The sequence below is a fragment of the Thunnus thynnus genome, chromosome 13 (assembly GCF_963924715.1).
Source record: "Thunnus thynnus chromosome 13, fThuThy2.1, whole genome shotgun sequence".
Classification (NCBI taxonomy): domain Eukaryota; kingdom Metazoa; phylum Chordata; class Actinopteri; order Scombriformes; family Scombridae; genus Thunnus; species Thunnus thynnus.
In genome coordinates this window covers 10,494,769-10,521,174 of record NC_089529.1, presented here as the reverse complement: position 1 = coordinate 10,521,174, position 26,406 = coordinate 10,494,769, and the positions used below count along the sequence as shown (strand labels likewise).

The following is a 26,406-nucleotide window of genomic DNA, read 5'->3' as shown; positions in this document are numbered from 1 at the left end:
GTTATCTGCCCAAGGAAATGAGGCCGCGTGTGCATCAAAGCACTTCTGCTGTGCACTTTTCCATTCTCCCAGCAGGCTTTGGCCCTAATGTCATCTTAAATGTGAAACCCAGGCCCGCACATGTGGCTGCAGAATTCCACATCCAATTTCACAGGTTCCAGCTCTGAGTAATGACGGTTAAAAGAGAGCTTGTGACTAAATAAAATAGAGAGGAGAAAAATCCTTAAAGCATTTTTTATACAAATAAATAAACTGTTGCACAAAAGGAGTAAAAATATATCTACAAAGTTCTGCTTTTTTACCTGATAAATGCTTCATAAATTATGCACAAATCAAGCCGAAGTCAAATATTTCTTTGCTCACATTAATGGCAAAAGAATGTCAGCTTTTTATGAAGATTTGCAGACACTCGCACAGTACAAATCTGAGAGCCTGATATATTTTTCATACTTATTTCCATCTCAGCATCTGTTTTAAAGAATGATTATAACTCAGTAAAGATCAGTTGTCTTTTTGATGACTTAATTACTGTGGACGGCTGATGTGTCTGATTGTGACTGTGTGCTCTCTGTTAACAGTGCTAAGTGTAACACTGGATATGTCTGTATTTAGGCCACTCCACTCCCTCAGGCTTACAACTTGTGTGCATAATTCTGTGGGTTATAACAAGCAATTGCTATATATAAAACAAGGTTAAGTTAGGAGACTTTGATAGATTGGTATTGAGAAGTGATCGAACATAAATGTGAAATCTGCGGCTGGTTTGTACGTTGCACATGATTCTATTTCAAAACCAACCTACAATCACTTAAAACAATGCACTTATACTCACTAAGTAGCAGGAGTTCATGGTTTATCATCACATTTCCCACGTGAGCTCCTTGGAACGATGTCAAAAAACAACACTGTGCATTAATCGCACTGTGCATTTTTACTTAAACTCGATAGGAAGTTCTGGAAAGGCTTGACATTTACACTCACCTGAATCTTGCTAAAGAGGCAGAGAGTGAGAAACTCCCTGAGCAGATCTCATTTGCTGACGGTGGAAAGCGGGAAGCATGCCCAAGGTGTCCCGAGGAGGCAGTGCAGTGATAACCTCAAAGGTCTACTAAAGACTTCTAACACTTATTGAAATACTGTCAGATATTTGCTCAAGAACTCCTCACAGAGGGAAAACTTTGTTATCTTGAATGTCACTGTGATACCAGAGAATCGATGGAGAGTTGTAGTCACACAGGCATGAATTTTTACCACCAAACCATCAAACCAACCCAATCAGAAGCAGACAGAAAAGTATGATAAAGATGGCAACTATATAAACCTAATTCTTAACATGATTAGAGATATGTTTCCGTCCTCATGCACTTTACGCCGAGGCTTATCCCTGCTGAGAAATGTGCTTCACATGTGTTATCTGGCTCAACAGCATGGAGATTTTGTGAAGTGGAGTGTATTACAGGCTGCACTTTGGGCTATACTTTGGTGCGTAGGCTACCACTTGTTGATCTACAGACACCTCTGGTGAATGCATGTGTCATGTTTAAGTGGACTGAAACTAATCGGGTCCTTTTCATGTGGCGGGGAACCCATATCTACAAATGACATACTAACAGTGATGTCTGTCGAAAAGGTCAGACCTTACAGACAATATTTTTGTTCATTAAATTGAACTTAATTATAGTGCAGTTGTTCTAGTGTGTCACCGTGAAAAATTAGAGTTGTACGCTGAGCATTAAATCACATCCAGATCAATAAGCATAGACTCTGTAGCCTGTTCTGCTGTGCTGGTTTTGCAGCAGGTTTTGCAAATAGGAAGCTGTAATGATTTCTACCACTCTAGCATGCATGTACTGTATATACATATAAATATATATATACACACACACATGCCCCTGTTCCAACAAATCACACTCTGTGAGCATAATTGATATTGTATTGCACAGCCAATCTAATGGAACGTAAGAGTCGCCCGCAGTGAGTAAGCAATACTGGAGAGAATAAAGCGTTTTTACTTTAATGACTTGAAATAGATAAATGATTAAAGAGAATGAACTTGAGGCAGAAGAGTGGTCATCCTTAAAAATGGAATTGAATAACTGCATTTCAATGGATTTTAAATCACACTCCTGTACACACTACAGTACAGAATGTGCTTTAAATTTCATACTATAATAAAAAGGCGTTATGAAAGAAAATGATTACATTTAGCTACTCTAGAGGTGTGATTTGGTAGAACCTGAGATGCTGCGTTTAGCACAGGCTGCCGACATCATTGATTTAGACGGGAGTAAATAGAGCTGCAGCGTTCTAAATGAGAAGCAATCAGGAAAAAAAAGATAACATCAAGTTTGGGGAGTTTAACCCAAATCAAGCAGAGCTGCTTTAGTAGAATTGTATCCAGCTCTTGATTACTGGAGCATGTTTGAGATTAGCTGCAGGTTCGCAGACATGATTAATTTAGGGCGTGAGATTACCTGGCAATCAATATGTTACAGTAGGTGGTAGAGGTGACTGCATGCTGTGCTGCTGCTGCTGTGATTTTGTTCATGATTCCCGTTCTCGTCATGGAAGTATTATTCACAGGCAGAGCAAAACTTCTCTGTCATGTGGATGGTGTAATAATTAAGTGGGCCATGTTAAACCACAAACAAGCCCGAGTCTCTTTAAGCTCAAAGATCTGTCTGCACAGATCCCTTGTAGTCTCTCTGCTGTCTGTCTGTCTGTCTGAGATACAGCCAGTTTTAAAGACAATCAGCTAATAGTGTGGCAGCTGCTAATGATGATAACTTCTGGCATCTCATCATACTTTGTATTTTGTGAGTCAGGGTCCTGCTGGCTAATGTGATACATTCTTTAGACTGACGACCATATGGCACAGTGCCCGGATGCATTTAATGATGCAAATAGTGACACTCATATATTCTGAACACAGTGAGGTGCAGACCAGTGTGAGCTTCAATGCAAATCCATCATTACATACAGATTAATCTGTTATTTTCTCAATTAATTGATGAGTGTTTGGTCTAAAAAATGTCAGAAATGGGAGAATAATGTTGATGACTGTTTTCAAAACACCAAAGTGAAGTCCTCACCAACAGTCAACAATCTACAGGTTTACCATCAGTGAAGACTAAGGAAACAAGAAAATATTAATTTCTATTATATTATATGGATTTGAGAGGCTGGAATCAGAGAATTTCAGCATTTTTGTCTTTAAAAAATGATTACAAACGACTAATTGAGTATCAACATTGTTTGGATTCATTATTTGTCCATCGACTAATTGATTAATCAACTAATCGTTGCAGCTCTAGTATACATGGTATCTAGCTGATTGATAACTTGTATGCAAGGAAACCAGAAACAGCTTCAGATACCATCGTCATGAAAGCAAAATAACAGAAAACGTACTACTGAAGAGTTGTGCAGTGTTTTTTAAAAATTTTTTATGAACCTGTACTGAACACATCTTTAACCAGAAAAACAGGCCTTTGTTCCATCAGTAATCTGCATTCAGTTGCAGATGGTGAACATAAATATATGTATGTCTCTTCATCAATGTTAGTCTGAACATTAAAAAATTGTCAATGAAGAATTCAACACATGTTGTACAGAATTTGAGAAATTTACAGCAGTGAAAACATAAAAAATATCTTACGCCACTGTCCTTGGTTTTTCTGAGCCCAAACACACCATCACAGCAGGTCCTCAAATCCAGTTGCTGCTCCTGAACTCCCTGCACCGCCTGTTGATGTTAGCAAACAAAAATGAGTGTGAATTCAAATGCCTACTACAAGTAAGTCAATTAGGATTTTAATGTATAGCATTAGTTAGGCCACTTGGCAAGCAGTGATTAAACAGTGATAAATCTTCTACGGTCTCTGCACTCAAAACCTGCAGGGGACAGCCTAAGTTATGCTGCCAGTGTGCAGGACTAATGCTGCATGAGTGCTCCTACACATCTGAACTCTACAGAGGGAGAGACGAGATGGGTTGGAGAAAAGGGATAGATAGATAGATAGATAGATAGATAGATAGATAGATAGATAGATAGATAGATAGATAGATAGATGGATAGACAGATAGATAGATACTTTCATGGCTTATATACACACAGACACACAAGTCAGCAGTGTGCTGTTGGTCCATACTTATTACATGGCTGGTGTGTGCTTCTCTGCCTTTGCACCACACATACACCAAGCCCAGCTGAGGCTGCACCGCCTCACCACACCAACTCTGCAGTGACGTGAGGAGAAAGACGGGAGGCTGCTCTTATTATAATTCAACGTCAGACCAAGTTTGATAAACGCCCCCCTTCCCTCCCTCTCTTTTCTCTCTCTCTCTCTCTCTCTCTCTCTGCCTCCCTCCTCCTCTATCTCTCTGTGGCCCATTTGAATGGTCCTCATCCACAGTGAGGAGATCTGCCTTTCCTCCTCCTCCACCACCACCACCACCACCACCATCTTCGAGATAAAACACTGGCTTTAGGTTTCCAGCAGCAGAGGACTGGCGCTGCGGTTGCGCTGGCACACATTCAACGTGGGTGCACACAGTGAGTGAAAAGGGACCCGACGCATCTTGTGGATTTCTTTTGCGTACAAGCCCGTGTACATGGTTCTCCCTGCGCCTCCTCTGTCACATCCAGACCAGGAGTTGATTTTACTTCTCGGAGAAAAATGTGGCACCGCACAATAGCGACAGTCCTTGTTTTATTGTATTTTTGGGGGGACTCGCTGGCAGGGTTTCCAAATCAGATCAACATTGGTAAGTTGAATGGGATACTCTGATTACATATGCACGTCTTTGTTCACATACTCTAAATAGGACACGTCTCTGCAAGTCGCACCGATTAGGTTATTTGCATAATTCATTGCCAAGTTCACTTCTCATGAAGGTTGCGCGTCTTTGTAGGCGCTTTGGTAAAAAAAAAATAGAGTTGATCCAAATGATCTAAACGTGAGTTTCAGTATCTGCAGTGTATTTAGTGGACACATTTCTCTCTTGGCTTCCTTTCATAAATGAACTGCTCTTTCCCAATGCGTAATTGCTTTGTAAATAAGTATCGCGAGAATAAAAAAAAAAAGTGCATTCTTCATAGATTGTGTTGAACTAATGAGAGCGCTGTTATATGTGACATTTTCTCTCCTGTAGGTGGACTGTTCATGCGCTCTACAGTGCAGGAGCACAGCGCCTTCAGGTTTGCTGTTCAGCTGTACAACACCAACCAAAATGTGACGGAGAAACCTTTCCACCTCAATTACAATGTTGACAACCTGGAGTCCTCCAACAGCTTCTCTGTCACACACGCCTGTGAGTATTTACACACTGTGCTAATAAGAAACCATAATGATGAAAACATGATGCAGATATGTTTTTTTTTTTTCAAATGTTACCCAAATGTAAAGCTGCTGGCTCCAGGCTATAATTCAGTTAAACACTTAGACACACATACACACAAACACACACGCACACACACACACACACACACACAGAGTATAAGTGAAATAATTGTTGCTGTAATTGTCTTACTGGCAGACAATCCAAAAATGACAGATGTTTATGAGCTGAAATTGGTGTGTGACTAAATTGGCTCTAACACTTAAAAAAAAACACCTGCCAAGTGTCCGATCTCATGCATAAACTCCTCTGTCATGCCATCCAGCTGGATGATGGTGCATGATGGCCTATAATTGGCCAGACACAGTGATTTTGTAAACCGAGTAATTCAGTAATTCCAGAGAAGCTGATGAGCAGCACTTAGATGTCTGAGCTTGAAAATGAAGAGAGAGAGAAAAAAAAGAAAAAAACAAACTACTGCTACTCTGGTTGTTGTAGTATCTGGCTGTGACATCAGATAAAGGCTTTCAGGTGCAGGTTCCAAGTTACAAAGTGGACTAACAGCACGCTGGCATAAATCATTCTCACTGCACTTTTGATGGATAAACAGCCTGCTGTATCAACTGTAAGATGCTGTAATCCATGTAGTCATCTCCGCAAATGTGATTGATTTGAGGGATGTGTGGTGTGAGATGGCTTTGTAATTGGTCCACCAGTCACTCCTCTGCCATGTAGGGCACTGAGTTCTGTCTGGAGAACTAATTTGTTATCCTTCTCCCCACCAGCTGCACTTCACACTTCACGCGCAACGATCGGCTGCAGCTCTCCAAACTTTGTCAGCCGCTGTAGAGACGGCTGGTGTAAGCTAATGAAGTGAGAAAATAAGAAAGTTGAACACAACACCTCATACATCTACTGTAGGGCTCAGCTATAAAAATGTAGTTTAGATGATGGAGTTGTTGGCGAGGGTAGAACATGTCGTTACTTCCAGCAGCAGGCTTTGGTTAGAAGCTGGAGGGGGGCACAGCTTTGCACGCATTCACACCTTGACGCTGCCCAGTTCGTCCACGCGGCCTTGCACTTTCGGCTGCTGAGTAATTACACCGGAGCAGCTGTGGGGTCGGTGTTTAGCTCAAGGGCACTTCAGCATGTTGTTGCTGAGGAAGAGATGAATATTACATGCTTGGCTCGTGTAGATCAAGGAGAAAGCACAAACTCTCCTATTTCAACCTGTTTCTCATTTCAAGTTTTTCTTCCAGTCATCTTGTCTTACAGTACGCCCACACTCAAATAATTTCATCATACAGCCTTGTATAATAAGACCATATATGTAGGAAGAACTATCAATGCATGTTTTATTCCACAGGAGAATGCTTTTAATGATATATTTTTGTTTTATTGTCAACTCATCTTCCACCAAGTTTTTGAGGGAACTAAAAAAAGAAAACCTTCCTGCCACATGTGCATTTCTATAAAGTAAAACAAGGAAACTAGAGGCCTGTTGAATCACAAAAGCGGTTATATTTTTGGATCGTGCAGCTATTAAAGACTCAGACCATAGCTAGGATTCAATTTGAGAAAACCTGAATCCATTGTTTTTGAAAGAAGCTTGAGGCTTTTTCCTCTTAAAGGATATGAAGAAAGACAAGATAATCAGGAAGTGGATTAATTTTTAGCAAGATAAGCATGATGCAAGCTAAACTAGACGCTTTCCTGTTGATAAAAAAGACTAGTGAGCAGCTAATTATGCACACCAGCCAGGCCAGTTTGTGACTAAGGCATTACTTGAAAATGCACCAAACTACATGTTTCTTATTTTAGTAGTCTGGATTGCATAATGCCCTGCTTGCCTGGCAGGTGTTGATGTAGCAAGTGAATGTGATGATTCTTTTGACACATTTCTATTCTGGCAAGAATTGTAGGTTAGTCATTGCTGTGCTTTCCCACAGCTTCACGTCGTTAATTTAGATAATATTAGCAAGTGTTAAGATGACTGAGGTTTTACATCTGCTTACTGCTTCTGACCTTTCGGTGTCGTCTGCAAAACGTCCTCTTATGTATGAAATAAAGAGGGATTACACATTTTCTCAGAGCTCATTTGTTGCGTCTGTTGTATAGATTCAAAACGGAATAAAGCAGGACAACACTGCTGTCCTCCAGCTGGGTCAGTATATAATGATTGTTACAAATCCCTGATGGCAAATGACTGTGTTATTGGCAGTGCGGATCAATAGGTGGAAGGCTATCGTCCAGCAGCAGTGTATGTGTGTATGGCTCCAGTTTGTTCTCCGGTATGGAAAAATCAATTCTCACCAAGCTTTCATTTTCTCTATCTCAGTCCCTCTCTACTAATATATGGCTCATGGAGAACTTCCCCTGGCGAAGAGACACTGAATTTTCAGTTTGATGGTTGCATTGCAGATGTGAAACACCTATAACAAACCTGTAAACAAGCAATAACATATTGCAGCTAGCAATTGCCAGTCATCGTAACTTGATTCAATTGATCCGGACAAAGGGAACTTCACTGTCGCTGTCGTGTTTATTATCTCACCAATTTGTGGCTGGAGTGAAGCTGCTGGATGTATCGATGTGACACATTGCTCCAGGCCTGGGCGGGCTGTGTGCATAAAGGCTGAAATGGGAAGGTTATATCTATTAAGACCAAGGCCAAGGCAAGAGGAAAGAGTCGAGACAGAGCCGCTTGCCCAACCGGACAATCAGGAAGGAATTATAAAGCAAGTGCATGTAGGATTATAGTTTTTGGATATAGTGACAAGACAGGCTGAGGAAACATCTTCATTTCCAGAGCATTCAGTAAACAAAGCTTCTCTGTTTAGATTTACTCTGATTCCTCCATGTAAAATGCATGAATCGAAATATGGTAGTGATTTGTAAGCTCGGTTTTAGTTAAAGTAGATATGTCCTGTCAGTTTTCAGCCACTATGTGATGTTACTAAAAACCCTAAAAAGCCATTTCATACATTTTTCAAGACTTTCCTTTTTTCACTTCTCTGGTTTAAAGTGGAAGCAGGATGGATCTGCTTGGAGCAGAATTTCTCCAGAGATTAACTTTGATTTGATCAAATGTCAATACGACGGTGTTTCTTCTTAGAGTGATTATTATAGCTACCTATCCTCCCTCTGCTGTGACTCAACCAGTGTGTTGCTGCTCAGACAGAGACTAATGTTAGAGTGCTTCAGTGTGTAGGCAACGGACAGTCTCATTAATGCAGCATCAACCAGTAGCCAGATCTCCTCCTCCTCTTCTTCCTCCTCTTCTTCTTCTTCTTCTTCTTCTTGTGCATCGTTGAGACTGTGGTGAATACTTTGACTCATAAGCTGTGCCAAATAAGGGAATTTTAGCTTTTGCCATGCTTGTATGCAGATTTAGCATGTGTAGAACAACACATTCGACATTGATGGTGTGAGCTAATAGTCCATACATGATCAAAAATGTCCCATCATTCTTTTTGCCTTGTTATGTGCAGGCAGGGAGTGGAGGAGCAGCAGTCTACTTTGGCGAATCCAATGTGGATTTTTAACAATTTCATGATTTAGGAGAGCAGAGGAGCTGAAATCACAGTTCATAGTGTGTGCACTGAATTATATGCTCTACTCATAATGTAGTATTTAATACATCCTTTAAGTACAGTATTTAAAAATGCAACAGCTCACATGCAGCCATCATTTCGGAAGCTGTGAGGTTTCAGCGGTTGGATCATTACAGTGTTGTGATATCTAAAGGCAAATGTCAGTTTGGCAGCGCTTTACATAATTTTTTGCTGTAGTCGCTGTAGCAAAACAAACATGCTGAAATGTAACCAAACAACACATAACAACCTTGGATCCATCATGACTCTGAGAACTCATTTAAACCGACAAGTCATGAATGATACATGAGCACCAGAGACGAGGTTGTCAAATTGTTCGGCCTGAGGGTGAGCGTTCTGCATGATAGTTAGTTTTGCTCTTAATCCACACTTTTTGGCCGGTGTGATAAACGTGGCCTCATACAGTAAATGATTATTGAGCCCATTTAGTTTTTTAATACAGTGGCACCAGAGTGAGGTCACTGATAATCAGGGGGGGAAAAAAAGTCCACACTCGGCTTTAAAGCGACACTGTGCAAGTCTGAATTCAATTATCAAAACTTGTCCAGCATGAAAAACATATTCACCACCAATCACTCACTGATAATATTTGGAAGATCAGACGTTTGGTAAGTTTGTGTTACATTTGAAAGCTTTAAATGGATCCTCTGGATTTGGGAGCCCTTGAACAGAGAGAGACACTTACCCAAAAGCATGTCCTGTTATCATGATGCACTGATAAAAATATCTGAGTTATTGCTACTGCAGCCAGAGTCCTGTCAGTTTGGATGACCTGCCCCAAGTTGACAAGCACTCATCCTCAGATTTGTCATGCTGTTCTCATTGGGAAGCATGACTGAATACATAAAAGCGTTCAGAATATCTTTGGAATAATTTTACCCATCTAAAGAGCAATTTAAGTTGCAGGCGAGGCTGTTTTCTAACTGATACTTTCACTGACGTAAATATATTGTTTGACCCTTAGTTTAATAAGTGCTTTTAGGGTGTTTGCTGTCAGGCAAAACGACACTCATAGGTCATCATGCAGCATAAATACCTTTTGCTTCCTTTGAAAACATACTGATGCTAAATAAATGGCTATAACTACAGTAGAAGCTGCCTGTCAAGCGCAAAAAGCTGCATGTATTTGGCCAAACAGGCACAAAGCTATTATAAGAGAATATCTTATTTCTTGTTTTTCTCAAAGTGAATCGCTTAACCCCAGCCTCATTAAGTCAGCAGTGTTTTCCCTCATAGCATAGCTGGTCAGAATGCTGTAAAATGGCGGAACTGTACTGAATAGGTTCGGGGGCAAGCCACTGGAGATGTGCAGTTAGTCTTTCATCCTGTGCATCAGAATGTGCTTACATGTCAGCGCTGTAACGGGAGCGATGGTGATCACTACTGACAAGCTACAGTACAGTGATGCTGCAGCAGTTTTTGTTGCAGTCTTACACAACGTCCTTCAGTGCGCCCAGCCTCTGAGAAGCTCTGCTGTTGTTATTCACTAAATGTTACCTGAGATTATCCAAGGACAGCGAGCCCGAGAACGACACAGAATAATGCAAAAGAAAACCAACGATGCCATCGGGGCAGTGAATAATTTAGAGGTGCTGCTTTCATGAATCTGGAAAAGTTGCACATGCTACATACTTGATTGTTGAACGTAAAGGAACAAAATTGCGTCAGTGTTTTGGTGTTTTTAATTCACTTGAAACGAGGAACAATTAAAACCTCATTAGTTTATATTCATATTTGATACTTTATTGTCTTTATATAGTCAATTCTCTTTAGACATCTGTGTTGTGTTATTTTACAATACTGAGCACCAAAATTAGAGTTGAGGAATGGTGAAAATGTCTTTTAAAATTAATTTTAATATTTTATTGAATCAATTTAGCTGTCACCAAACTGCACAAAGAGTCGTCATATTCTCCACTTAACTCACGAGCATTTTTTTCTGATGGGAGTATTTTTGATTTGAGTATCTTCTGCAGAGCATTGCAGCTCTTCTCAAACCGACTGTATTATATTCCTCTGCCTCTTGTAATAGTGGTCCTTGGAAAATGTTTTTGCAGTATATGCAAAGCATGTGTAGGTGGAGTGTTAGCAGCGCTTTTACTGCGGTGCACTGAAATATTAAAGTGTATTCTTCCATACAAGACTCCAATAGCCACAGGCCTTGTCTGTGTACCGCTGCTGTAGATTTCCTTCTGTCATGTTGTTTTTGCATGTGGGCTGCATCCAGTTGTATTTCTCAGATTAGGGCTAATCCAGCGTGTGTTGCCCCGCTCTTTGGGAATAACGTGTATCTGCAGGGGCTAACCCACTGGAAGAAAATGTGTGCTTTTACAAAGCTATAATCTGTAGAGAGGGAATTCCAGCCAACATGCAACCACACTGCCTGAGGAGAAACACCTACTCAGCCTTCAGTCCCTATATGCCCTCCGCTATCTCTGTGGTTGGTCAACTGAGACGAATTGCACAACAATGCGGGCTGTAATGCGGATACAAATATGAAACACTTAAATGTCATAACACACAGATCATTTAAACTGTGTGCGCTTTGCCTTCAGTTAGATTTTCATCTCAAAACAAACAACAAACAAAACAATTTGCTGTGATTTTATGGCGAAAATGAATGAACATTTCCTAACAAGGCTTTCAGTGGAGCGAGTGCAGCTTATGAAACTCAGACCAAAGTGGATGCTGTAAAGAGTCACTATTCAAAATCACATGCATAATGTTGGAAATATTGTTGGAAACAGTTTTTACATCACAAGTTTGAGGTACTGTAATTGTAAGCATTTGCCTCCCACAGTATTTTACACAGTGTGATGAAATGTTGTATTTTTTTGTCTTGATATATTTACTCACCTGCCACTGTAAAGCGATATATAGATGTGGTGGACACAATAGAAGCACAAATAACACAACAGCTTTGTGGTAACTGAGCAGTGTTGACCTCCTACTGTGCCTCCTTGGGTGGCAGATGGCTTAAATTAGACATAATGTAAACCTTGCAAAATCCATTTCACATCCCATTTCATTTGAAGTACAGCAGGATTTTGCTTTATTGTGTCAGTTTCCGTTTTAATTTTGACGGTTATGATGCATTTTCAAATATTAAAATGAAAATTAGATTACTGATTTTTTATGTAAGATTTGTCCTACATCAAGTAATATCCTACAATTAAATTTATATGGTTAAAAATGGTTGAAGGACTGAAGATATCCATGGAAATGAACCAGATATTTTGAATTACAGCCTCCTCCCTTGTGTGGAAGTTACAGGTGGGTTATAAGCCTGGGACGGAGATTTATTCACCCAAACTCTTATCCTATTCTTTGAAAACACATAAATTCTGCGACTAGATGCAAAGATAATGACATGTTTTCTTTAGGGTATCAAAGATTTTACAAAATCAATTACAATTCTATCGAGGACTTTCAGCTTCATTTAGAGCTTTGGTCCTCAGTGACCTTAAATATGTACGCCCCCAGACCTTTTATTCATGCGTTTTCTTGTCATCAGTATTGAGGAAAATTGAATTACAGACTTTTAACCTTTTCATGTCTTTATGCTGATGCTTTTCTTATAAATAGAGCACACTTTTTATCATGCCTGTGCACATTGCATTAGAAAGCTACCCATGGGGCATTAATTAGATAAAATCATAAAAGATAAAAGATAAAAGAAGATTTACATGGTTGCAAATTATTTAGGTTTTCCTGCATTATGGGCTGTAGGAAAATCCTTGTTGTTGATTTGGTTTGGCTCTCACTGTCTAAACACATGCAGACCAGAACGGAAAAAGAATAGAGCATGACTCCTGTGTATGAACACACAATAAATGGGTGATTATTTGTCTTGTTGCCTGCTGCCCAGTGCATGCTGGGAGAGTTTGAGCCCCTCCATTGCTCTGTAAAAGCAGAAGCAGAATTATTGTGGGTGAAAATTGGTTCATAGTGAACTTGGTGAACTCTGATTGTAGTTTGACTACAACTACTCATATTGATAATGTTTGGAAATACTTGTGACCCAGTGGAATGTGTTCCTACTCAGGTGTCCTGAGATATTCCCATAACATCCTCGTACATCCCGTCCAGCTGACACATATAGCAGCTGTTGGCAGAATGCAAAGGATGCCTGTTACCTGGAACATCAGGGGAAGCATGTTGGCTGTGTGTTCTGACTCTGCAAATCGTCATTCAGAAGACGGCGAAGTTTAGCTGTCCGGCTCATTTCCACGAGGAAACACTGAAACTGCTGAGTGTCTGTCAGTCAGCACATTTAGAAGATTTATTGGCATCCTCTGTCCAGCCTAGTAACGCTGTCTCATTTGATGATCTCCTTTAAAACATAAGTGGAAAGAGATCTTGATGACTATTAGTTTTGGAGACTTGCTTTAAATACCGTTCCAATTCAGAGACAAATTAACTGCATAACAGCGCTTGATCTGTTTTGTGACTCCACATTTTCTATCTACCTTGATATAACATGCAGCTATTAATGCAGTATATCAATATTGTTGGTTTGGCAGAAATAAACTAAATAGTGTAGTGAATTGGCTTAAGTGAGAGACAATCAACGTGTCATTATGAGAAGACCTGGATATACAGGTCACATTTGTTCCCACAGTTATACATCTTGCAGAGGTTACGTAACCCTACATGTAACATAAGGGGATAATGGGGAGAATATCTCACCTAAAACATGATGTGTGTGTGTACCACGCAGTCTGAGTGAGATCTGTATGAGCCGCTTGATGAATACACATACAATATATAAATCATTACAGAATCAATTTGAAATTGTGATGAGTTTATAGTATAAATTATTCTAAAACTAAATCAGAATGAAGATTGAATGATGGGTATTTTTATGTGTTGTATTAAATAGAAATTTTCTAACTTACGCTATAACTACAGTGCATTAGAATTTTCTCCTGCTTTCAGATGCCCACCTCCAGTCAAAAATGTGTTTTTCTTCTTTTCCCTTCAGTTGGAAGTTTGAGCTTCACTGAGCAGAGTGATATATGTGCAGAGTTTGAAACTAGAAGGCTGTTTTCACATTCATCTGCCGGAGAAGGAAAGTTTCTCTGTGCTCACAGTAAATCTCAGTTCATGGGGTGTACGTACCAGCACGATTTGTAGTAAACCTTCAGTGCACATTCACTCAGAATGGACTTTTCAGTGAAGTTGAGGATATCTTGTATCCAGGAGCTTAAAGATCCCCTCCAGACATGTTTTAAGTTATATAAAAATACTCTGTGTCTAATATGGTTTTTCCACAAAAAAGTCCAATTACCTAATTAAAATCCTTAAAATGGCATCTACTCCTTCACCCTCATTGAAAAATCCAGAATCTATGAATAAGCAAGTAGGTTAATTTCAAAGGTTTAACTTTTGGACACAAGTTGTCTCCTGCTTCACTGTAAAGTCTATTTTCAGTGTGAACTGGAGATTTCAAGTTTCCACATCACACTTGTGTAAGTTGCATAGTGGACCAGGATTGGCTCCAAACTAGTTGTGATGTCACAAATCATGCTCATAGGCCCACCTTTTAAAATCAGATTAGCACAGAGAGAGTTCCTACTTTTAGCAGATGAATGTAAAAATAGCCTTCTGGTGTCAAACTCTGCACATATATCATTTTACACAGTGAAGGTAAAACATCCATGTGAAGGAACAAGAAGCAAAACACATTTTTGAGTGGTGGGGGAACTTTTGGAATTAAACATACCTGCATATTCATAGATTCTGGATTTTTAATGAGATAGAAGGAGGAGATTTTTTAACTCTGAAAAAAAACATGTCATTCACAAGTTATTAATCTAAGCAGAGTATTTTTATTGTTTACATGTCTGAAGGGGATCTGTAAAGACTAATTCACAACTAATATGAGGTAACTTACATTCTTATGGGCTCTTATCTAAGCCTTTGGGCTCTCTGGTGTGCAGATGCTCAGATTCATGCAGTGTCTCTAAAGTAACTGATCAGCACAGGACATCCAGAGGGACAGGCATCATGACTGTCCCTGTTATTGTATTCAGATGTTTTTGAATGCAAGGACAGGAAAGAAGCCTTACCTTACACAGTTAGTCTAGTGCATATATGGTGTATTTATTGTGTGGTGCTTTGAATTGATCTGAATGGTCTTTATTAAGCTTAAAGTTACAAATATCTTCTTCCTATCCTTCTGTCCATATAATAATAGAACTAATCGTCTTTGACCCCATTCTTTATAAGTTGGGACAGCGGCTGCATGTTTGTTGCCGTGTCCTCTGCCTTCCTCTCTCACTGAATATGTGACCCCAGCACAGGAAAGGACAGGTATCCCCGTGTGGTTGAGACTGACGCAGCCTCCCTCTCCCTCAGGCAACCGAACCGAAGTCCTGCTGATCTCTTCTCCTTTTGTATCGCTGGAGGCACTGATCTTTAGACAGCAGTAGAAAAATAACTTCCCACCAGGCAGCAGCGTGCATGCATAAACAGGTTATTTATTATCGTCACAAAAAGTAAAGCCATTGTCCTCACTTTGTCCAAGTGTGGTATCCAATCCTCTGTTACCTCAAGGCTCCCACCAGTGACTCAGTCTGAGAAAGTTCACCTCTGCATCTCGGTGTGACTCTTCTATCCCTTTTCTCATTCTCGCTTTTTTATATGCATAAAGTTTGATTTCCTCGCTGCGTGTGGTGTTCCCTTTTCAGGCAAGGACAGCAGCTCCCCTCTATTCCTCCCCAGCAATAGAGCTTTAAGAATTCACTTTGTAGGCTCGGCTCTGCGGTGCACACACACTACAGGTTCACCCCTACGTCAGCGAGTTTTATGATTCCCCAGCTGTCTACAGCAGAGACCCTCAAAGCTGCAAAGCCCTGGGTTTCTGGGAGACGGCGTTGCTTCTCGCTGCTGCTTCTACCTGTTAACTTTAACAAGGTGGTGAGAGCTGAGGAGGAAGCAGAGAAATGGAGGGTGAGGGGGAAAAGAAGAAAGCAACTGTATCCGAGTTGAGAAGCAGAAGTAGTGACAACAATGACAGGCAGATGTGTCAGGTGACAGAGAAAATGAGATGGAAGTTGACAGACAGTGACGAGAGATGGATTTTTCCAGTTGGATATTAATCATGCAGATAGAGTCTGTGTTAGTATTCTGAACAGAAATGCACAGAGCCTGCAGTGCAAAAAAAAAAAAAAAATAGCTCCACTTCCTCTCTGTAATAAAGTAAATGATGCTTATCTTCATTGCTGACCAGGATCAGGAATTTACCGTAGTTGACTAGTGTTTACTGCTTCATGAGCCCAAATATATGATTTCATTAGTCCTTTAGGAGAATGGGCTGCCTATTTAACCTTGACAAACAAAAGCTATTGCTGCCATTTTGAGAACAGAATTGGGTGATGTTGGATGAGCTCAGAGGTGTTAATTTTATGGCTGCCTTCTTTTCTCCATGGCTGACATGAGCTGAATATTGTTGCAGAAGAAATTTACAAATCTATAATTAAAGGAGGATTGGTGTAGTGTTACAGTAAGTAATGTTATCCCAAAAGGAGCAACTGTGATGCATACTGAATCAAACACTGAGTAGTCAGAGTCGTCTGCTCTGACATTTTTCTGTTTAGGAAGGCAGATGTTTATTTAATTGTTTAGGAAAGGATTCATTGTGTCCTTGAAATGAAGCTCAATTTGTCCTTTAGATGTAACACAATGATTCAAGAGTCCTTGGAAGATTCTGCCCTTGATTATAGCATTATCTTCTGTCGGTAATACCAAACAGGTGCAGCTGTCTTATTTCTGTGGATGCCTGTGCTTGTTTAGTTCTTACACCAGTGTCTCCCTGGCCTTTCAATACTCTTCAGCATATCTGACATGTGTGCTGAGTTAAGTCGAAGACTGAGAAAATGGAGGGATGGAGGAATAATAAAATGATAGAGGGAAAGATGACTGAACCGAGCTATCAAGAATGTGTGGGCGAGTGAATGTTTGTCTTAATGGAAAAGTCAAGCTGAGCAGAGGCAACTATTGAAGAACACATGCAGCACTTGCATTTCAGCCATGCCAGTGGAAGGGCTCTATGGTTGGCAATATCAATCAGCTGGTCCACAACTTTGGTCCAGAATTAGCTCAACAGCTATTGGATGAATTACCATGGAATTATGTACAGACACAATCTCGGAGGATGAATCCTAAGACTGGTGATTAGCTGACGCCTGCACTCAGAGCTAGTTTTCACTTATCCAGTGACATATCTCAACATCTAGCTACTGGACGGACTGACACCAAATCTTGTACAAATATATAAATTGTTCCTAAATGATGTACCCCAATGATTTTGGTTATCTAATGACTTTACCTCTAGCTCCACCGTGAGATTTTGCTTTGAGTGAAAATTTTCAACAACTATGGATTGCCATGACATTTGGTATGCACATGACTAAATACCTGCAAAACTAACAACATTTCCATCAACCTCAGCTACACTTTGTGTTTAGTGGTAAATGTTAGCATGCTAACATGCTCAACTAAGATGATTAATATGGTAAACGTTATACCTCCCAAAAATCAGCATGTTATTATTGTCATTGTGGGTGTGTTAGCATGCTGACGTTAGCATTAAGCTCAAAGAACAACTGTGCTTTAGTACAGCCATACAGCCGATAGCATTGCTGTAGACTCTTACTCTTGTTTCATTAACCAATTGTATCTAAAGTACATTTATGTTAAGTATAGTTCCTTGTTGCTAATATGTTTCCCGAATATTAGCTAGAAATGAACACAGTATGTTACAGGATGAAGTTTCCTCAGAGTAACTGGATTCAAGCCTACATATTCTCAAAACAGGACACCTCATTAAACCCAGATAGATAATAATAGTTGCAGTGAGCAGTGTTGTGATCTGCATGTAGCAGAGGGTCAGAAATATCAGAGCAGCTCTACTGGGTTGACCAGCATTTGCTTCAGTTATTACTAACATTAATACAAGGGTGATGTCCCTGATTCAGTTATGCTCAGTATTATTAAACCATTTATTATGAACAAATAAAATGAAATAGTTAACGTCTTGTAAGACCAAGTGCCTGATGTCTCAGTGTTTATGGCCGGAGCTCATTTCCTTAGGCCCGCAGATGGCGGCAGATAGGGCTTGTTATAAATCTTTTATACTGCAGCACAGCCGAGTGCTTGCACATTTGCATGCTCATGTTTCAGGGTATTTGTCCATTAAGAGTCTGTGGCCAGTGTACTGATTTCCCCATTATTTCTAGTTGATTACCCAAGCAGTTGCATTTAGACCAAGGAGAACTGAAGGGCACTGGGCAGCAGAGCATGGCCATGGGGAGCGGACATCCCACATGGCACCCATTTATTCAGATAGTCGCTGCCTCACTTGGAAGATTAATGCCATCACAAATTCACTCTCGTTGTACATTTTTTACCCACTACATTTGTCAATTTGAACTTTCAATATGTTATGAAATTGGGACCTCAACTTTGTTTTAACGGCCAGTTTGTGTTGTTTGTTGTCATTCTTCCTGACTGAAGGACGAGCTGATCATAAATGACTGTTTATGAACCTGCTCTCTGTCTCTGTCTCCAGTCTGCTCTCAGTTCTCCCGGGGAGTTTACGCCATCTTCGGCTTCTACGACAGGAAGTCCATGAATACGCTGACCTCCTTCTGCGGGGCGCTGCACACCTCCTTCATTACGCCTAGCTTCCCCATCGATGCTGACGTGCAGTTTGTCATCCAGATGAGGCCTGGCTTGCGAGGAGCTGTTCTCAGTCTCCTGGACCATTACAAGTGGGAGAAGTTTGTCTACCTTTATGACACTGACAGAGGTAAGAGCAGCTCTCTGGGAAAGTTAAACACACACACACCTGTGCAAACACCACAAGCCAACATTCAGCAGAGGACAGACTAGTAGTGCGGAACATCTGATTGCTCAAGAAAGCCCTGCTCATACAGTTATTATATAGTGTATATGATCAGTCTTTAATATGTAAATCCCTCATCCCCAATTCTCATTCTAAGTAGTCTGATACATTTTAATCTTTGCCAGTAATGATTCTAAATTGCTTCACTATGTGGCTGAATGCTGCTTGGAAAGGCATTCAGTAGCTCCTTGCTTCCGAGGAATGAGTCATTCACAGGTGCTGCCGATATGCTGCCGTAGTACGACTCTAGCCGCCTGAGCCTCTAATCCTCAGCACTTTCTGATTATCATTTAGCTGTAATTGGATTATATAAAGACAGAGCACAACATACTCTAACTAACTCTGCTTTACGGCCTCCCGCTCTCTTCATGTAGGCCAACTATTTACAGACTTGGTAGTCCTCTGAGGGTCAGCATCTGTAGAGCATAACAATCTGTCTGTGTGGATTTTTTTGACCGCAAGCGGGTCACAGACTGTTAGTAGCAACAAAGATATACTGTATGATGTAATGCCATTTGTGAATTTGAGTCATGTTACTTGTATTTCAAATGTATCAGTAGATGTAGAGATTTTCTGGGTGCAGTTGCTGCTGGTAAATGTGCCAAATTGTTCAGAACTGTGCATTCCAAGTATTTTTAAACTGACATAGAGCATTTCTAGGACAAGAGCACTCTTTTTTCACTTCCCCCGCCTCACTTTACATATCTCCATTTCAGGTGGGTGTCTAATCTACCTCTCAGTCATGAAACAGATTCACACAGAGCCATTTTGTGCATTTTTAAAGTTTAACACTATTTCTGGTAGTATTTTAAGCAAATGTATATTAATCTGGCACTAAGTAAAAGCTTCTTGAAATCTGTCTCTACTCACATAACACTTCCATAATTGTGACATACAAGTTCAGAGGCATGTTTGACCATATTAAGGAGGCTGTTATTTCTCACAAACTGGGGGATGGGACCTTGGTTTCGTTGATCTGGCCGGTGTGTATCTGTGTTTCTGTGGCACATTGCAGAAGCTGATAATTGGTTGGCTGGCGTGCTCAAGACAAAATGATTAGGGAGTTTATAGCCTCTCCTCGCTACAATCAACTTCTCAAAAGTGCATCCTGATGTGGCCCTTACAGCTCTGCTTGACTTTGTTGGCGTCTTTCACCTGCTGTGTCGAGAGTGACGGGCCACCATCTGTAACACTCTGCCCATTTTCCACAGCGAGACACAGTGTAAACACTGTAGTTTAGGATGGACTCCCACATGCTGCACAGCTTGTGTTTGCTGAGAGGCTAGTTAGCCATCCTATTTTGGCTGACAGTCCCAGCTCGCTCCTCCCTGTCAAAGCTCTGGAGCAATATAGCCACCGCTCATCCAAATGTCAGTTTAATCTTCATTATAGGGAAAGGGCTCTATTTAGGGCTGGAGAGGGACTAGCAGGGGGCTCTGGAGAGATGCTCGTGTGAGTGTGTGTTGATAGTTTGTGGGAGAATATGACAGGAATATGCTGCAGAGGCATTTTACAATGATATGTGTAATGTCTGTCCCTTAACAAGACACTTGCCACATCTGAACAGAGCGTTTCATCAGAACGAAAGCAAGGGTGTCTTAAAGTCAGCTTGAAATTGGAAAAATCATTAAAATGAAAACTGTCGATCCCTCGCTGTAGATGTTGGGGAAGTGGACTCAGTCTTCCCTTTCATCACACACCATAAGAGGGATTTTTTTATGATAGCCTAAAGGCATAACTACCATCAAAACAGTATCTGTATGATGGGATTTTGACTGTAATAGAAAATAAAATACCCAGAGATACCACTTAATGTACTCATGCGTGCATTTAATTTTCAATATGTATTTCAAATTGGAAACGGTATTGACATCAAATAGATTCAGCTGCTCTTTCATGTCGGAGATGCCTCCCTCTGACAGCAGTATTGTACTGATCTAAAGTGCTTTAGCTGACATAAATAATGATTCCTAAATAATGAGTGGAGTTTGTCTCCCACTGCTGCTTTTTACAGGAGTCTGTTACTGTTTTGTGCAGCCTACATCTCATTAGAAGAATGGATCGTTTGATGAACATCACTGATACAAAAGGGAAACTGATGTAGCACAAAAATACAGATCCGGGAGAAGCATAAGAAAGACAAAACTGATTTTCTTTCACACCTTTACACACGTGGGCCATTAAAGTCATGTTTATCTGCTGCAGTGCAACATCACCTTTTTATGCTGGATGCACTGGCTACGAAATGTCCTCATTAAACAGCCTAATGGCTGCTGGCAGAAATGACCTCTTGAACCGAGGAACATCTGGGCATTACCAGCTGGCCACAGAGAGTAGGACCACACCAGGTTTTTTCATGTTTTGCTAATTTACTTCAAACTGCATGTACTGCTTAACAAAGAGTACCATAGTATGCTTTCCATGCCGCTTACAGACTTTGTAGTGCAATAACCTTTGACAAATCCTAATACAGAATTAAAACACACAGTATTTCAGTAATTAACAAAACATTTATTTTAAAAAGAATCTCAGCACAACACACTGTATAAAAATGTGTTTTGGTAATCCTGATAGCTGGTTTAACCAAGATAGAAACCAAGTAGCGGCGTCTAAGTGCCTTGAGCTTTTAATGACCTCTACAGACAGGCTCCAAGAAAACAAAGATTGCACAGTCCAACTTGTGTCGTGAAATATAAAATCAGAAAACATCTCCACAAGACATTAGTGTCTCAGTAGATAAAATCACTTCTTCTAATGTGTGTCTCGGGGGTGATTTTGAGAATCTTCGTTTCATTACAGAAATATTACGAGAGGTACAGCATGTTCTTCCTTCCTTCCTTTGATATTTTGGGAGACTATTGTATTGCATTACAGTTTGCACCTCTGTCCTACTCCTCTCCCTTATGATGACCTCTAGATATTTTGACCAAGGCAGTAATGGATACTTATTCAGTTTTCTGATGTTGTTCTGGTCCTAAAGTGTAATGGCTACAGTATTAAATTGCCATTGTGCAGCTTTTTTTATATTTAGCATTTAACATATTGAGATCTTCCTGTCTAATGTTATCCTCCTGATTCATATAATTTGCATAATGCAAACTAGATCTTAATTTCTTTTTGTTGCCATCAAAAAGAAGGAATACAATCTAACAACCTTAACTGCAGCTTTTTCCTACATTCTCCTGCCCCTCTGACAAATGGGGATGGTCGGGATGGGGGAGAATTTGCATTCGGTGTGTAATCACACTGCCCTGCTGCTGAATGTCTGGTTGGTTTCGTCTCTGCAAGGAAATGTCTGATTAATTGCACACTGCTAAAGAGCTGCACTCAGCAGCTAGGCACACAGGCTCATTAACAGAGAGTGGGAGAGAGAGACAGACAAAGAGAGGCCGAATAGCACAAAGCAGCTGTTCCACTCTGTGAACACCTAACTGCACCTTCACTTGGAGACAGACACATATCAATAGGCCTTGACCCACCCCTCTGTGGGTAAACAGTATTTTCCTCCCAGGCCCTAATATTGGGACTGTGGCAGAGATTCATCAATCAAGCACCTCCGCTACAGGAGAGCTGTTGTCCCTCCATTCAAGGACTCTATTATGCCACGTAGAGAACATAGAAAGAGCAAAGGAGAGCATAACTGGGATACACATGTAACAGAAGAGCCAAGTAGTGACTGAAATGTGCTTTTCTAGGTTTTCAAAGGATTCTGAAAACAAAGAGATGCAGATGAGAAAGCACGAGACTGCCACTTTGAAAAAAGTAAAAAAATCAGAGAGTTTAGACAGGATTATGTCAAATTTAATAAACTCAAACGAAAGCAGTGCCTTCTTGCTTTTGTTTTCCTACAGAGAACATATTTATGTGACTCCATGCTTTTGAGAATGCTCTCTGAGTCAGTGTTGACTGAATTTTAGATTCTCCGTGGGAATCAGATTGCCTTTAGATTTACAGCTGGGAATAGAGTGTGTTTGGAAAGGCAGTTTAGGTGCTGCATGTGTGTGTGTGTGTGCAGTGACCTTATTGGTGAAAACCTCAAAGGGTGGTGTGCATTCACTGAGAAGATACAGCTGAGGCGTTAGCTGTCTCTTAGTGTTTCTGCATGAACCAAACCTCCTCTGTTATCAAGCACACCCAATTGATCCATGAACATCCACGCATGCAGAGGCTGAGAAGCCTGAACACAACATCAAACAACATGTAAGCTGCAGACATTCTGCTTCATACTGCAGCACTGAGCCCATTGTATCGACCAAATGATCCATGTGAATTATTTATGCAGAATACCAAACATTTTCTAGAGTTTTCCAGCCAAGGAAGTTTAAAATCTGATGCTTTCATTGCTCAGCATGGATCATTTGTGAATTGTAGACCCAGACCACCATGAAGCACGACGTTAAATGAGCGCAGCTGCTTGTTACAAACATGCTTTCTTTCAAATATGAAAACACATCTTCTCCATTGAACAGATTGGCCGACAGGCTTAGCAAGGCAGAGAATGTACCACATTAGTGTAGCTACAGCAACCTTCAGAAAGACATTACATAACTTTAAACAGCTCCGTCACTTTGAAAATCTTTGTTCTTTGCTTGAAAAGGGGAATTACAGTGTTTGGTATCATTATAGACCAGCTCAGCCCTCCAATATATGTGAAGAAAGTCATTACTGCAACAATCTGTGTTGTATGCATTGCTAAACCCAACAAGAGTGGAAAGAAAATCTACATTTTGAGAATGTTTTCCCAGAATGATGTCACCTTTCCGCTGCTTTCTGTGTCCATTCACAAATTTTGCACGGGCCAAAATCCACAGTCCTTCTTTTGTGCAAAACTGTATTTAAAAATGTATCTGGAGCTAATATGAAGCTTCAGCCGTCCAAATTGGTCAAATCAAGTAGATATCTTTCAACGTTAGTCTTTTTAGTGCCAAACTTCCTTTTTTTGTTACTATACTTCCACTGCAGTAGCACTATAGCAGTGCTAAAGCCTCACATTTTTGCTCAGAATGACTGTGTGGACACACTGTGGATTTTGGCCCCCATCACTTACATTGAAAGTGCATTTGAAGGGGATCTTTTGACAGCCAGTATGAACAGGAGGAATGATTACAGCAAGGAAAACCTCTTTCAGTGTTCATATGGACACCAGACTGTTGTTTTAAGACAGACTTGAAAAACTGTGAACAGATCCTTTTACAGTGATCAGTATCCCCGTGTAGCTAGTTTGGAGGAAAGAGCTCTTGTCTCAGTGCAGAGATCATTGTTTCAGGACCTTGGACAGCTCCCATCCATCATAGTTCTCCGCATGCCTTCAGTACTGCAAGCTTTGCCTCATTTCTTCTTTTATTTATCATTCATGTATTCTCTTATTAATACTGTATCCTTACAATGTTAGAGAGTTAACATATAGATGGATGACAAATCAAAGGATAAACCTGCATAAATGAGTGGAGAAACTTAATGCAGATGCTTTTATACAGGGGTTACTGAATAATCTTTTTTCACCGCAGACATTTGGTGTCCCATCATTAGTTTTATTATTTACACCTGTGCTTCTCCTACTGTGGCATACACCAGATCTTAACCCAACTAAAAACCTATATGAGATTATGGAGCAGCGTGTTCAACAGTGCTCTCAACTGCCATCATCAAAATACCAAATAAGGAAATATCTTTTGGAAGAATTGTGTTCATCCCTTCAGTATAGCTCTAGTGGCAGTGGTGGGTGGTGGAGGGCAATATAGATAAAATCTACTCTGACAATATATGTCATTTTATATCACAATATCAATATGTATCATATAGTAAAATAAAATAAGCAGACAGGAGTGTCTGTTTTTGACTAATCCAGCAAATTAAATACTTGACAAAGTATCAAATTCATGCACAAATCATATACAAAATCCAATATTACCATAAAGTAGTCCTGCTAAACAGTGCAAATAGTATAAATGGTTGCTAAGTGTATATTTTTTTTACAGTAAATATTGTGATATTGTCCAGCCGTATTTACTAAGACACTTAGTGCTGTTTTTTCTTTTAATTTGTCATCTGTCATGTCTCAATGCAACTTAATCTCAATCACAACTCAATCACCCTGATACAGTTTGGTCATCAGGAGGCTGTATGATGATCTGTAGCCCAGTATTAAATGTCTATAGCTTAGGATTAATGTACACTTTGATGGATGTAACATTTTTCCATGAAGCATCATTGCCTCACAATGTCACAGAGATCTCCCTTCACTCATTACTGTAATTACCTCAAGAAGAGCGAGAGGTGGAAAAACACCTTATTGCAAGATGTATAGAGATGAGTGTAGCTAGACGAGATTGACAGTCTGACAATGAAATGTGTGTTGTACAGGAAGTACAAGCTTAGCTCTGTGTCAGTGTGCAACACCTTTTGCTGTGTTTATGATAGAAAAGCTGCCTGTGCCAACCTGCTGCAGCTTTGCTTAGCAATAGAAATAACTATAGACACAGCCAGTCTCACTGTAGTCTCACTTACTTGTGTTTGTTATAAGGAGAATTAACCTGAAAACATCTTGAAATCTTGTCAATAAGCAGCCTGAAGCTTGATCAATCATACTTGTTATATCTTTCACCATTAATAACATACAATCAGTGCTTATTGCCTTTCTACTCATAAATCTGCCACTTAAAAAAATAGAAATCAATACACAGAGTACTTTAAAATCATTGATTATCTAATCAGTGACCTTTAACCACCAGGTGTGATTCCCACTTATCCCACTAGTATTTTAAATGTCTGCTCCCTCCTGCCGGCTTCAGGGAGAACACAGTGCAAGCAGCTCAGGAGCAAGAGGTTTATTTCGGCTGGAGCAAAGATTTTCTCCTCTCCTCAGCTCAACATTGTTGTCTCGGCTCCTTGCGGAAGGAGGAATAGCAGCATCTTCAAATGAATAGAAAAGAAAATGAAACTGTACGGAGGCGAAGAGTGAGGGAAGGAACAGAGGAGTCAGCAAAGCCTTTGTGCCTCTCCTGCGTCAGAAAACAGCAAATGGCACAGAGGGCCAAGCGCTGTCAGACGTGCTGTCAGATGCACCAAATGTTTTTTTTTTTTTTTACTTCATGAATTCAGAGCCCCCCCCCCTCCGACCCCTTCCTTTTTCCTCTAAGATTCAGCTTGTCTTATCTAATCTGCTCTAACCTTAGCACTTTACATGGCTGAATAAGAAACCAGGTGACTAATAGAGAGCCCCTCAGCTTTATTAGGCACTGCTCTGTTTATGCCTTGACTCGTGTCTCAGGGTTGCTTCTCATCTATTGCACGACACTTGCTTTCAGGATAACGCAAGGCCATTAAAACAGTAGTCTTTTTGCATTATGAAAGAGATTGATGTGATGTGCGCTTCCCTGTTTGCCCAAGAGAAAAACGCCATTTTTATTTGCTTAAGAGACGGAGGAGGGTTTTTTATAGGAGAGCAGAAAAAGAACAGGCAGTTAGTGCAGCTCTCAGTGATGGGCAAGAGCCAGCCTGCTCCATTTCTTTGTATGTGGTTCAAATAAATATGTATGCTGC

At 40.3% G+C, this 26,406-nt stretch overlaps 1 protein-coding gene across 6 annotated transcripts in view; it reads left to right on the top strand.

Moving 5' to 3' along the window:
- The first annotated feature begins 3,448 nt into the window (after positions 1-3,448).
- LOC137195422 (glutamate receptor 3-like) overlaps positions 3,449-26,406 on the top strand; it is a 72,334-nt gene continuing 49,376 nt past the window's right edge. For all 6 annotated transcript variants that reach the window (XR_010931116.1, XM_067607767.1, XM_067607768.1 and 3 more), the window contains exons 1-3: positions 3,449-4,767; positions 5,155-5,313; positions 18,529-18,768. Coding sequence is in view for 5 of the 6 variants with exons in the window: in XM_067607767.1 (XP_067463868.1) it covers positions 4,680-4,767; positions 5,155-5,313; positions 18,529-18,768 (487 nt within the window). In the remaining variant the exon portion in view is untranslated. The remainder of the gene's footprint in view (positions 4,768-5,154; positions 5,314-18,528; positions 18,769-26,406) is intronic.